This window comes from Adelges cooleyi, unplaced genomic scaffold (assembly GCF_023614345.1).
Source record: "Adelges cooleyi isolate 19-005CV unplaced genomic scaffold, UGA_ACOO_1.1 ACOO_flye_CR_arks_rails_tigmint_CR_PRNA_30, whole genome shotgun sequence".
NCBI classification, from domain to species: Eukaryota; Metazoa; Arthropoda; class Insecta; order Hemiptera; family Adelgidae; genus Adelges; species Adelges cooleyi.
This window is the reverse complement of record NW_026095971.1, coordinates 1,739,272-1,754,349: the sequence shown is the minus strand read 5'-3', so window position 1 is coordinate 1,754,349 and position 15,078 is coordinate 1,739,272. Positions and strand designations below refer to the sequence as shown.

The window sequence follows — 15,078 nt, the reverse complement described above, 5'->3', positions numbered from 1 at the left end:
GTTATCAATTAATTTGTAAGTTTTTTGAGGTTATATTTATATTACGTTATCATGTTCGTGATCTGTATAAATGACACTTCCTAGTAATACAACCAAGTATCCAACAGCAACAACCAACTGAAAAATTATTGTTTTCATCTGTTGACTTGAGCTCTGAAACAAAACTTAATAAGTAGTTATAATAAACTTCATTAGTTTTATTTTTTTTAGTACTTAATTCCTAATAAATTGTTTGTGATTATTCGCGTTTTGTTCTAGACGACTACTTGAAACCATGGGAGTTCCTAAATTCTTTCGCTATATGAGCGAACGATATCCTTGTCTAAGCGAACTAGTCAAAGACTACCAGGTAAACTCAACAATTTTACTAGTTTATCTAATAAAGTTTACATACTTATTTGTTTTTCTTTTATTTTAGATTCCAGAATTTGATAATTTATACTTGGATATGAATGGTATCATTCATACTTGTTCACATCCAAATGACGATGATCCTCATTTCCGTATTACTGAAGAGACTATAATTAAAAACATATTTCATTATTTAGAAGTATAAATCCATAGTACTGTTTTTACTATTGTAATTTTTTTTAAATATTATATTTGTTCTTTAGGTATTATTTCAAATGATACAACCTCAAAAGTTATTTTTTATGGCAGTCGATGGCGTAGCACCTCGTGCTAAAATGAATCAGCAGCGTGGTCGTCGTTTTCGTTCAGCACATACAGCAGCTGAACAGATGAAAGCTGCTGTTGCAAGGGGTGAAGTATTACCGTCAACAGATCGCTTCGACTCAAATTGTATAACACCAGGAACAGAGTTCATGGTGCGTTTGCAAAATGAACTTGAATATTTTGTCAATGATAAGATATCCAACGATCCCTTGTGGAAAAAAGTCCAGGTCATCCTTTCTGGTCATCAGGTTCCCGGCGAAGGTGAACACAAAATTATGGACTACATAAGGTATATGAAGTCATGTCCGGGATACGATTCAAATACAAGACATTGTCTGTATGGTTTGGATGCAGATTTAATTATGTTAGGTTTATGTACACACGAACCATACTTCTCATTGCTTAGAGAAGAAGTAAGTCATTAACTTTTAAAAGTTAAAAAATGTGTTTTTTAAATATATTTTTATTTTTATAGGTCAAATTTGGTCGCAAAACTAAAAGAGAGACATCTGTTGATGAAACAAAATTTTTTTTATTACATTTGTCATTGATGAGAGACTACTTAAATTTAGAGTTTCAGGCTCTTAAAGAGACTCTACCCTTTAAATATGATTTAGAATCTATTATTGATGATTGGGTAATTTTAATTTTCTTGTTATTTTAGTAATAAAATATAATGCTATGAAAGTAGATTAAAAAATTTTCAAATGTTCCATTTAAGCTTTATTAGATCATAATTTTAGAATATTTTGGTGTCGCTAGTAGCGAGTAATATCACAGTTTTGTTTGTAGAAAGTATATTTCTTATTTATTTTTCAGGTAGTAGAAATAGAAATTGGCGCAACTAGGGGGGGGGGGAGTTCTAATCCTTCTAAACTCATTCAGGCTCTAAAAAAATATCACAACCAATTGGGCACAGCCCTCAAGTAAGGTTTATAATTTTTACTGAAATTCTGAGGAAGCTTTGAGAGTTTTTAAAAGTTCTGAACTTCCTCAGCCCCTCCTCTAGTTGCGCCAATGGAGATTAATTTTTATACAATAAGACTTATCTTAATTTTGTAAAATTTTATGCTAGAAATGCCTAATTTCCCAAAATATATTCTTGTACAAAAATATCTCGAAAACTCTTATGTTAGAGTTGAAAAACCCACTAACAGAGAACCAATATAATTTTTTTTTTATAGTGTTCTATAAAAAATTCTATATTTTTTCTATAATTTGAATTACAAAAATATTTTGCTTTAATATTATATTTTAGTTAAAACTAAAAACTGCTCTAAAATATAAGAATTAGAACTAACGATTTTTCAATTATTACTATCAACAATTTAATTACTTCACATAGAATTTATATTTATAACTTTTGTGCATTTTAGGTTTTAATGGGCTTTTTAGTAGGTAATGATTTTATACCTCACTTGCCAGAATTGCATATCTCTAAAGGAGCTTTACCTATTTTGTATAAAGTATACATGGATGTTCTGCCACAAGTAGGAGGTAATATTGAAATATTAATAATAATAATATTACTTTTAAGTATTCATACAATTTTAAAACTAAATTAAATGATTTAATTACTTACTAGGATATTTAAATGAAAAGGGTTCTTTAAATCTTAAAAGATTTGAAAAATTCATGGTAACTTTAGCAAATTTTGACTATGATCAGTTTCGTGAAACTTTTGCCGATGTGAAATTTTTGGAAGGAAAACGAACTACTGTTAATGGAAATGAAGCAAGTGTAATAAAAATCTGTTAAAATGTAAAAAATGTTTTAAAAGTTGAATTTTATAAAAATGTTTATTTTTAGGACGAAATTGAACCGGTTTACAAAGATGAGCTAGCAGCTTTAATAAAAGATACGAATAATACAGTAGGCTCTTAGAATTTTTTTTTTATTTCATTGTTTTATTAAATTTAAATTGACGTTTTAAATTAATTTTTTTAGCTTTTAAGTGATGACGAAGAAGAACTGACTGAAACTGAAGAAGAAGCCATGATGGCAGAGTTTACATTACATAAAGAAAACTATTATAGATGCAAACTAGAGTACAATGTTATTACAGAGTATGTATTCATGATAGTTACCGACGAAAGGATCAAAGCGGCATTACGCATAGTTTTACATGAGAAACAATGGCAACAAATTATTATAAATAGTCTATCAACCCTAATCGTATTCACACTTACTCGTATACTAATGTACAATTTTAAGCACATTATTGCCATTAAAATGCTCTTATAGATATTTGTATTTCTACCATTTACAAATCCACATCGAAGCTATCATTTGAAATTTAATTTTTGAAAACCTGTGAGCTTTCCTCCTATTATGCTCTGTCCTCATTATGCCCTGACTCTACTGTGCTGGTTTTTTTAAAAATAGTAATACATTTTTTTTATAGAAATTGGGATTTTTTGTATGAAATATTTTATTTTATTTATTTTTCCTTTATGGGAATAAAGTGCCTATTTTTTTGTGCAAACAAAGTGAATATGTAATATTTTATTTGTATCACAAACTTATAATTTAAATCATATAACTGGATAGTTTGTTATCATGAAACTTATTTTACCCTACCCAATAGTGTATACTCATTCATGTGAGTGTATACTCTGTCGCTTTGAAGAATTTTGTTAAATAGCAATTGGTTTACTTCTAGTAATTTTTATTAATTTAATATAAACACTTATATTTGTTTAAAGTGATGTTATGAGATCTCAAGCCGAAGGATATATACGTGCCATACAATGGAATTTAAACTATTATTACAATGGTTGCTGTTCGTGGTCTTGGTATTATCCTCATCATTATGCTCCATATATATCGGACATAAGAGGCTTTGAAAATCTTAAAATAAATTTTGATCTTGGACAGCCGTTTTTACCATTTCAACAGCTATTGGCTGTACTACCGTCGCTCAGCAAAGAGTTATTACCTAAACCTTTTCAAGACCTTATGACTGAAGAAGCTAGTCCAATCAGAATATATTATCCAGAAGAATTTGAAACTGATCTCAATGGCAAGCAGCATGAATGGGAAGCTGTTGTACTCATTCCTTTCATTGACGAAGTAAAAATTGGTTTATGTATTGTTATTATTATGTTCTTAGAAACAAAATAAACAATTAATGAATTTCTATGTTTCTAGGAAACTCTGTTGAAAGCTATGAAATTGGTTGAACAAAAATTATCGGAAGACGAAAAGAAAAGAAACATGCATGGTCCTATGCATCTCTTCAAATATACTCCGGAGAATTTGGGTATATATATATAAAATTAATTAATTGAAATAATTATTGTTTTCAAAACAATGGTCTATATTTAACAGGCGGGTCTCAAAACTCTAAATATTTCCCTTCTATTGAAGAAAGCCACGCGTTAAAAATATGTATTAAACGTGAAGATATTGCAGTAAGTTCTGATAAACTTGTTAAAGGTTTGTGTTCAGACGTACAACTAAATGTGTACCATATTGGGTTTCCATCGCTTCATCTCATGCCAATTACAGTGAGTTTTATTCTCTAAAAATCTAAATTGGTTATCGTTGTTTAAAATGATACAATTTTTAAAAAAAATAGGCGGAGTTACAAAAGCGCAATGTTAAAGTGTTTCAATCCCCGAGTCTGGGTGAAAATATGATTATTAAAATATTAACTAAGGATGAGCAAAATGAAGATGACATACGAACTATTGCTAAAGACCTGATTGGAAAATCGATTTACGTGAATTGGCCGCATCTTGAAGAACTAAAGTAAGTAAAAAAAAATGTCATAGTTTATAGCGTATAATAAAGTTAGGGCTATGTCTCGTAAGTATAAGACCCATTACTTTCTATGTAGTGGCGTAGTGGAGGTACACGGCATGTACTTTCCTTCTATTTTTCTGTGTATGCATGTTCTTATAACGGAAATCGGGCATATAGTTGTAAGTTAACCTATCATAAATTACTTAGATTCAAATTATGTACTATTACATATTAAAGATATAATAGCCTAGTTTATACTGCACACATATGACATAGGTAACGTTATCTGACCTTAATTAGGTTAGGTAATAGGGTTTAAATGTATTAAGTCATGTATTTTAATTGGTCAGGTCATGTCATTAATTCAAAAAGTGCACCCAAAAAAGAAAACGGTAGTTCCCAAGAGCCCATTGTATTACAAAAATGAAAACCAAAAATTTCCCGCTCCAATTTAATTTTAATTCTCGCAATTCATAGTTTAAAATTGTCTGTTTAAATAACTGTTATTATCTAGTAAAATCTTAAACAACACTTGTGTTTATACATAAAATAATGAAATATTTAAAAAAAAAAACCCTCAAAAAATAATACACTTAAGTGTATACTGCATATTTTGGCAGCAGTGCTACCATCGATTTTTATACCTGCGACATAAACAACATCTTAAAAATACAAATTTTATGTGAATTACTTGATCAGTTCTCTAACTATGATTTATACAGTAATAATTTAAAATTATAAGCTATCATTATAAATAAACAAATTTAGCTGTGTTTTGGATCCATAAATAAAATAAACATAGTACATTCAACAGTGCTCATTTGCAAAAAAATGTTAAAGGACACTAGTATTTATTAAGGCACGTGTATGGTTAATTTTTCTCTAAAATCTAATATTAAGATAAAATTAATCAACTAATATAATAACTAGGGAAAAAGGTATCTAATTTGATAATTTATTTTTTTATCAACTTGTATAAGCCACGTAGGCTCTATTATGGTACAAAAACACATGTTTCTACTTTTAACAGTTGTTCCTAAAAATATTATGTTTTGAAAATAAATTAGACTGCTCGATGGTTAGGTGTAATATAATTTATAGAGTATTTGCTTAGACAACCTAATATATTTAATTACCTAAAAAATAGGAGTAAATAAAAATATACAATTTACCTTAAATTTTAAATAAAAAAAGGAATTTCATAAATACATAATAATTACACTGTATACCAAAATGTTGTATTTTTTTTAGAATAAGAATCGAAATAAATATTTTTTATTGTTTTTTGCTAAATCTGAATCTGACCTCAAATTTTTTCTAGTACTTCTAGTTGTTTTTAAATCTCCTCCAATGTTGTGATAAACCCAATTTTGTTGTAATTTTTGTACATTTGAATAATTTTCTAAAATGTATTTTAAATCATCATGTAACAATCCTTGAAAGGGCCCTACACCGCCATCTATTTTAAATTAATTTTTCTTTGCTGAATTCACAACTGTTTTCAAAATGTCTATAGCTTGTTGATTTGTTTTTTAAATATCTCATAAGTTGTAAAAAAAGCTACCAATTCTACAATAATTCTGGCCCATAAATATATTTTTAAAAAATATAAATGCCTACTTTCGAAATTTTGTTCTAAAAAAAAAAACAAAGAAAATGAATCCTAACATTTACATACTTAATTTTTTCATTAAGTATTGTTAAATTTGGGGTAACTGAAGTCAATTCTGAGGTGTTTTAGGACTCTTACCAGTTATCCCCCCCCCCATAATTAGCGCAAAAGAGTTCTTCTTTCACTAATATTTAGATTAACTAAGAACTAGGTTTTTATATTTTTCTAAAACTAGGTTTTTATATGTTCATTTTTAGTGATTGTTGATGATATTTGTAATATGTTTTCATGTATGTATCTACATATATTATAAGAGTTGCATAATAACAGTAATATTATTTATATTGCTGTTTTTTTTTGCTCCTTTACAGCTTTAAATGCATTAAATAAATACTATCTATTTTTCAGAATTACAAGTATTTTTAATAAAACAGTACGTTTTTCACTTGATAATGAAAAAGTAAATGTACAAGATATGGACGAATCTGCTAAACAAGAATTTAAATTACTTTCGCAGGGACTTGCCAAATCGTTAGTAATAGTTATTAAAAATTAAAAATGTTTTCATGTACAATAATTAAAAATATGATATACAGGTATATAACCACACGTGGTATTGAAATTGGTAATACCAATCTCCTCGTTCGTGGTCAGTTATTAAGTGGAACTAAGTATATACCAAGACAAGATGGTAGTGGTGTTGACTTAGTGAAAATGGTATTTATTTTGAATTTGACATAAGAGTTGTTATAATATTTTGAACATAAAATAATAATTTATTTAAATAATATAGTGGGCTGATATTCCAACAACGATAGCTTATCAAACGGCCCTGCCCGGTTTGGAAGTAAATGATCCACGTACCAAAGAGAGTTATCTTGCTCTTGAAGAATACTTTCCTATTGGAAGTACTGTATTTGTGCTTAGTGCACCATACTATGGTTGTCAGGCTAATGTGGTCGGAGGATATGTATCTTCGAGAATTAAGGTTGAGCTGACACTTACACCTGAACCGTATTACAATGATTTATTAGATAGAATTTGTGCTATCGAAACTAAATTTCATTATGGTAATAATGCACTAAAAATAAATTATACTTAATAAGTATTAATGGGGATTTGGATCAAGTTAAAAAATTTTAGAACAAATAAAATCTTGTAGTTGTTATTATTAAAAGCTATGTATACATAGTTTTAAATATATCTTTATATATATAAACAAATCAATATATAGATATATTTATATACCTTTTATATATTTTTTACATTTAATTAGGTCATGTGGCTGCAGACAAACTATCAATAAGCACTTACATGCTGGCAAAAATCACAGGAACAATATTTTTAATGGTTGAAACCAATGAGGATAAACATGAAAAAAAACTCAATATTGGAATGAATCTCAAATACAATAAGCGAAACGAAGAAGTAAATAATAAATAATTAAAATTGAACTGTAAATTAATATTAAAAATATGTATTCTAGGTGGTTGAATATACTAAAAAAATTGAAAATACTTGGTTGTATTCTAAAAAAACCATAGAGTTATTAGATCAATACATTACACGTTTCCCAGAATTGACTTTTTTATTGTCGAGCCAAGATAGCATAAAGGATACGTACAGATTAGAAGAATTATTTCCAGATTCAAGAACAAGGTTAAATTTATAACAAATAGTTTTTATTGAATGCGTTAAAGCTTTTCGTGGATTGAAATTCCATTTTGCTGTTTTTCGGATATATCCGAAAATCTGTACCGCTGTCCTGGCTATACAGTATAGCCACGACAGCGGTACAGTCGTGACTACAACAGCCTGATGATGAACTCTGCAATGAGTTCGAAACGTCGACCTAAAAATACTAACGTGGATATATCCGAAAATCAGCAAAATTAAATAGTTTTTACATTGATTGCTAATCGGGGGTAAACTGCTAATAATGCATATTCGGAGGCGAGTGGTAACGGGCGGCTAAATGTGACCGTTACAGTATGCAGGGGTACCTAACCACATCCCACTTTCCTGTGTATGCATTTACATATAACGAAAATAGTGTATTCTACCCGCAGGTACACTACTTTCATTATGAGTACAAGCCTACATAGAATAGTGGGAGGGGGTATGCACTACATACAGTGTATACCATACGACTACACTACTGATTGTATAAACAAAATAACTTGAACTAACTTTTTTTTAACAATATTTAACAGGAAAGAGAAGTTGGAAGAACTAAAAAGTTGGATTGGAGAAATGCGTTTATTGACTAAAAATAAACAGCCATGTGGTTCTATGGAACCAAGCAAAGTAGTCGAGATTGAAAAGTATATGGATGAGTTTCTGGAAATAAATTCTAAGAACCAAAAAACTTTGACTTTCAGCCACAAATCCCAAAATCTTTTTAAAGTATGTTGTTTGTAAAACGTATAAAAAAAAAATATATATTTAAATAGTTTTATAAATGTAAATGCGTGTTTAGCCAGTGACTAAGCTAGACAAATTGAAAGCTGATGAGGGTGCAGAAATACGAATTTTTGACCGCGTGGTGTGTATAAGGTCATCATATCAGGTTCCTCTTGGCTATAAGGGAACAGTAGTTAGTAAGTATCTTATAAGATAACATTTCTAGCTCAAAATTTAATGTAACTGTTAATAGGTATTTCTAAATCGCATATCGATACCGAGGTTGTTTACGGTGTAGTATTCGACAAAGAGTTTCCTAATGGAATATCTTTGGGCGGCAGTCCTAATCGAGGATACAAACTTAGTAGAATGTCTTTCATTAACTTGTCACATGCAATTCGTAAAGGACTTTACAAACCATTAGTCGTTAAATCACAAACGAACAAAAATCAATATCCAGATATACAGGTATAGCTACATTATTTTAAATATATATATACATTGTATACTATTTCTGATTTTTTTCTCTTTACACTTAGAAATTGCCAGTGGAAAATACATGGGAAAACATTTGGGAACACTTGCGGGTTAGTTGAATTTTACACTTTTATGTTTCTTAATACTGCAATAGGCAACAATCAAATTTTAACTAACAAGGGGAGGTCATATCAATAGGGTCACTGATTTTCATGAAAATTTGGAAAATTAATCTTACATAGTATGCTTATTTTTCTAATTTTGTACACGAGTCGTTATAATGAAGAAAACAGGATGAAAGTTATCAACAAGTTTTTAATAGATTATTAACATCAGTAAAACAATCATGTCAAGCAGCAAGTTCATTTACATATTTTTAAGTAAACATATTTTTTGTAACAAAAGTACAAAAACAGAAAAATTAGGTGGAAGGTATAACAAGTCTAGATTTTCACCAGTAGGATTGAATAGCCAATAAAATGGCTCGAGGGCAACACAATGATCAAAGCGTATTTTTCATTTATCGGAACATTTAGTTTGTTTTAATGTCTACTTTTTTCGTAATTATAACAAAATGATTAAAACGGCAAATTACTGTATTTTTTTATTCATTTAAGATTAACTTTCAAAGTTTCATTAAAATCAGTGATTGCCACGACCTCCCCTTGTAAGTTATTTTCATTAAAAAAACATTGTATTGAATTTTGCTTTTTATACCATAAATTCTTTTATAACATGTTGTTTACCAATAGTTAAATCCTGAAAAACCGGAAAAGACACAAAAGAATAGTGAGAATATAATAAAATTGGCTCCATTGGATTCTTGGCGACAACAACGACCGGTAAGTTTTTTTTTTAACATTAAGTCATGTATTAACTTATTTGCTATTGGCATAATGAAATTAGATTTAATTGTTTATTATCTTGGAGCATGGATGTTGGTGATGGAGTAATGTTGTCTTGGAGACATTTGTATAAATTAAAGGATTTGTTTAATAATAATCAATATTTATTTTTTCATTTAGTTTTGAATTGATATAAAAAAATTTGCTTGATTTATTTGATTAATCTTTTTTGTTTGTTCGTTTTTATTTAGTGCAAAGAACCAGTACCACATCCTAACAACATGACTCAAAAGCAAGCAGTGACTGCGGTAAGTTTTAAATAATTTTTTTTTAAACTATTATTTGCAGTTGAAAAGGTGAAGTAAGGAATTTTCGTGACATCAAAGGCAAATTTGTGATAGTGATAACATAATATTTGTATAGAGACTAAATAAATATAATATTGTGTCAAAAGTAGGTCAGTTTGGTTAATTTTAATTTAACAATCAAGGTCATTTTCAACTCAATCGCCTAATAGGAATTACACAATACAATTTCCAAATATTATCCCGAATTTGCCCATGTCACTAAAATACCTAACTTCACACTTTTTATTATAGTTATTACTTATCATACATAAGTTAAAAAAAGCATTTGCTTGTCAAATACTGAATAGTCACTGATTACGTGATGTTGGATCTATTAAGTTCAACTACACTAACACTATTTTGGTTTTCTATTTTCATTTAATTAACAATTAGGAACCAAAGAGAAATGGTCAATATTATTATAATAGCAAGTTAAACAATGGTACTCTATCGAATGAAGAGGCATGTGTGAGTACTTACAAAGTGATTGTTTTGGTAAATTTTAGTAACTTTAATTTGACATCTTATTACTTAGGACTCTACAACATTAATTCTAAAGAAAATGTTAAAAATTCAACCCGAGGAGAATGTAATAAAACAGCCGACTCAAATATTAAATGTAAGAAAAATGAATGTACGAAAAATTTGTGTTATAAATTATAAATATTAAATGTTCTTATTTCTATAATTTTGTGTTAAAGAAAAATAACCATTCCATTGCTACTAGAAATCCTCAAGCGAAACCAACGAAGGGTGGTTTCAAAAGTGTGGAGTCTAATGACAATATGTCGCACAGAACCGTAATTGATAAGGTTTTGCCCGTACAAGGTGTTCAAGTAAGTATTCTTATTCATATAAACAGTATTGTATGTTATAAACCTGTTTTGTTTTGATAGGAACCTCCTGCTTCAATGACTATTGCTTTGGAGAAATTTTACACTACTAAAGGTTATGGCAAGCCTAAGTATAGTATTACTAATGTTGGAGATAAAAATGTGAAAATGTATAATGCCTCCGTTTTATTACCAAACGGCATCACAGTGCCTGGAGAAGTAAAACATACATGTGATGAAGTATGTTGATATTATTATTATATATATATATATAATAGTATAAGATATACAATCATTTCTAGTATAATTGTATCAAGATAGAAAATATTTATGTTTCATTTTGTTTTTTATAAACAATTGTTTGTCTTTTTTGACATGTTATATTCTTTTGATGTGGGCAACGTGCTCAAGTGAATTAACACTGCAGTGCGCTCTAACGCCATAGTCAAGGTACAAAATTTGGTTGCTGACCATTTCTTTGATAGATTTTGTGACGTATTAATTAATGGGGGGGGGGGGGTAGGGATGCAAGAGGTTACTATACTGATAGCTCCACTATCATGATTTATAATTATAATTCATTTTTCAATGCTAGTTGTACAACTAAAAGAAATGTTATACATTTTAAAGTCCATTTTTTAAATTAACTGCCAGTTATTTTCAATTTTAAAAAAATATGTTTTTTTACCTTTTGGTTGTATCTAAAACTAAGAGCAAAAATTCTCTTAGTTTAGTTCTATTTATATACGTTGACAAACCAAAAAAATATAAAAAAAACCTTTTCCCTAGAAGGGATGGAAACTTTCTGAATACCAGACTAAAAGTAGATATGATGATACATATACAATTAAAAAAAAAAAGCCATTGATACTATATTCTAGTCTCCAACGACTATGTACGTCGCAAATTGCAAATTTGAAACATAAAAAAATGGTTAAAGCATATGCATAAACTATATAGTTTTTGCAAAAAATGTGTAGTATAAATCTTAGAATATTATTAATCTTTAGTCTCTGTATTAAGTATTTTTCTCCTCTATGTAATTATTGTTAAGTTGACTATTTTCTTAAAATAAACATACTTAATTTGTTAAGGCTATTGAAGATGTAGCTTCTCGCGCGTTGATAATTGTTCAACAGACAGAGGAGAACAAAAATAAATTGAAGCAAATGAATCTAAATAATCATCCGCCAAATGTCACTCAAAATGTAGTACGACAACAAGGATTGCACCCACAAGTGCCGCAACAACAAGGTGCTTCCAATGTATACATGAATTGGATATCATCGTATCAGCATCGGGCACCGTACCAACAACCTTTTCCTCAACAACAGTCAGTTCAGTATTTCGATAGACCTCCAATTTCATTTCAGCAATTTCAGCCCCAGCAGTATCCAGCTCAATACACGTCCGCTTATCAAATGCCCAGACAGTCTTTTCCTCCCCCATGGATGCAACCCGCCATGCAACCTGCCATGCAACCCTCCATGCAACCGGCCATGCAACCCACCATGCAATCGGCCATGCAACCCGCTATGCAGCCGGCCATGCAACCCGCTATGCAACCCGCTATGCAACCGGCTATGCAACCAGCCATGCAACCCGCTATGCAACCCGGTATGCAACCCGGCATGCAACCCGGCATGCAACCCGGCATGCAACCCGCTATGCAACCGGCCATGCAACCTACTTATAACCAACAGTATGTATTATTTTTATCTGTCTGACAATAAATAGATAATATTTTTATTTGCAATGGAATCAAAATATTATTTCAGGTTTTATAACTATCAGCAAGACATGCAGTATCCTAAGTCAGTACCTACAGTTTTTACTAATTTAGTAAATGCTTCGCAGTTGCCTCAGCCTCCAGTGCACTGGCAAGCACCTCCTAGAAATGGTAACTGTTGAATGGTCAATTTAAAGGGTGATAATATATTATATTGTTAACAATTGACTTTATAATTTTAGCAGTTCACAATGAAGTGTCACAGCACCCATATCCGTCTCAAGCATCATCAATAAATCGTCAGAGTTGTACACAGACAACTGCAAAGGATATTCCATTGGTATTTATTATAATACATTATTCTGATGAAAATCTCGATTTTCAATGTAAGTAACCGTACAACGTTTTTGTTTTCAGAACGATCCTCATTCACCCAGCAACCGGGTTATGATTCCTAGTCCGTCTAGTGCATTTAAATCGGCTGGTAGCACTGGTAAACGTAAAATTAGGGTAGCTGCTAACTTCAATACTCCTAAACAAAAATAAATTTGAGCACCGATTTTTTTTTTTGATAAATTAAGTAAAACTATTAAAGATTGGTATTTACATCAAATAGATCAACTGAATAGATCATTGAACCCATGTATTATATAACTTACTTTTTTAATTTTTATTTATTATAACTATTTGGTTGTTTTTGCCATACTTTTAAGTAAATTTATTTTAGATTGTAATTTATTATACAGTAATGAATGAAACATAAACAAAAATAAAACAATGTCATTGTGAAACCAATATTTGTTTTTGCTCTATTTATTATGTCAATTGACGATTAATTTATGTGCCTCTATTTACCAATGTGTAAAAATATTAATTTTTGGAATTATTATAAAAACTTGCAAATGTGTACAGTTTGATGGTTATGACAAGTTATGACATATAATCTTATATATTATGGAAGAAACTTTGTGGAATTATATAATATAATGATTTTTTTGCATTCTCACAAGTTATTAAGGAAATCTGACATCTTAAATTAACACATAAACGTGGAAGTATTTTTTTTTTTTAAAAACATGATTATAGTCATAGTATCATTATACTTAATCAAAAAATCAGGAAGCTTTATAGGTGTTTAATCAGTGGCGCAAACGAAAATGTAGTACATACTTTTTTCTTTTATGAACACATTTTGAATTGAGGTAATTGAGATTAAGTATAGTAAGAAGTGGACAGTGGTGGGTATTATTAGTGGTGATCTTTTTAAAAAAAACAAGTCTACAACTATGGGGGAAGTCGGATAAAAAATAAAGTTAAAGTAAGATTATAAAAAGTAATATAATTACTACATGTGCTTATGGCGCGTAGTAGAATTAAGTTGAAAAATATGTACTTTTCTGGGTGTTTTTCTCAATTTTGTAGTTCAAAGGGTGCGGTAAAAACCATTAACCATTTTTGTCCAATAAAGTATTTGTAAGGAAAGCTTTCTGGTCAATAAACTAGCTGCTTCAGTACAGTAAAAAGTTAGAAAAGTTGTGTCAAATCAATTATTTAATTTGAATTCGATTTCATCACAATCAAGCAGAAGTGCCGAAAGGGCAAAACTAACTAAAATATAATTGTGAAGATATTTTGGGTTAGCGACGAAAAATATTTCGTATTTAAAGTACTAAACTCTTGTGTTTGAGGCGTGTATAGGTTTTTGTTTTTTTTGGGGGGGGGGGTATGAATTTATCAAGTGGTCACAGACTCGAGGGGGGTTCCGGCCTTCGCCCCCCCTCGCCCCCAGAGTTTCCATGAAATATAATAACTTATCAACATTACATATACAATCTATGATGCCAAAATTATAATATACAACGCGTTATTAGAGATTAAATGTTTTATTGTAACGGGCTATTACAATGCAAAATCTAATTTTCTTGATTTTGTCGCTATAGTCTATTCAGTTTAAGTTTGCCCACTGTATTACGCAGGTACGTTTTAAGCCGTTTTAAACTGGAGAAACTTCTCTCTGGAGTTGCAGTTGAAACAGGCAAAGTCACAAATAATTTTAATAAAAAATTGACATTGGGATATATATTTCATCATCGCAATTGTTTAGATCTTCTAAGCCATTTTTAGTTAGTAAATCACTAGTGGCCAATTTCAATTACCACATTTTGAGTTCAGCGTTATAGTTGGTTTTATCAATTGTGGGAGAATATGAATCAACCAAGTGATTGAATTCCTCCCTGTCTTCGTCAGAAAAACCATGTATGAAATAAGCATTCAAAACCTAGAAACTAGAATCTAGATCAATAACTAGTAAATCGGTCAGGTCATATTCAACTATAAAACAAAGTACAATTTATTTGATGAGAACAAATATATATATAAATATTACACATTATACATAATAATAACGTGT

The 15,078-nt window shown here is 29.8% G+C and overlaps 1 protein-coding gene across 4 annotated transcripts; it reads left to right on the top strand.

Moving 5' to 3' along the window:
• The first annotated feature begins 60 nt into the window (after positions 1-60).
• On the top strand, positions 61-13,442 carry LOC126839306 (5'-3' exoribonuclease 1). 4 transcript variants are annotated; one of them, XM_050574556.1, is made up of 32 exons: positions 61-172; positions 259-349; positions 419-550; positions 615-1,088; positions 1,151-1,312; positions 2,052-2,172; positions 2,261-2,415; positions 2,485-2,547; positions 2,623-2,741; positions 3,381-3,747; positions 3,826-3,937; positions 4,006-4,184; positions 4,256-4,428; positions 6,443-6,565; positions 6,631-6,751; positions 6,828-7,104; positions 7,311-7,462; positions 7,521-7,693; positions 8,248-8,440; positions 8,514-8,634; positions 8,691-8,905; positions 8,977-9,024; positions 9,667-9,756; positions 10,011-10,067; positions 10,500-10,574; positions 10,642-10,740; positions 10,808-10,942; positions 11,003-11,179; positions 12,034-12,641; positions 12,718-12,839; positions 12,914-13,008; positions 13,086-13,442. In XM_050574556.1, exons 2-32 carry the CDS (start codon positions 275-277, stop codon positions 13,212-13,214), a joined length of 5,142 nt encoding a protein of 1,713 aa, XP_050430513.1. In that variant the 5' UTR covers positions 61-172; positions 259-274; the 3' UTR covers positions 13,215-13,442. The 4 variants fall into 4 exon arrangements, with proteins under 4 accessions (XP_050430513.1, XP_050430514.1, XP_050430516.1 ...); XM_050574557.1 differs by having other exon boundaries at positions 2,261-2,409; positions 12,911-13,008; positions 13,086-13,441; XM_050574559.1 differs by having other exon boundaries at positions 10,642-10,725; positions 12,911-13,008; positions 13,086-13,441.
• Positions 13,443-15,078: the final 1,636 nt, after the last annotated feature.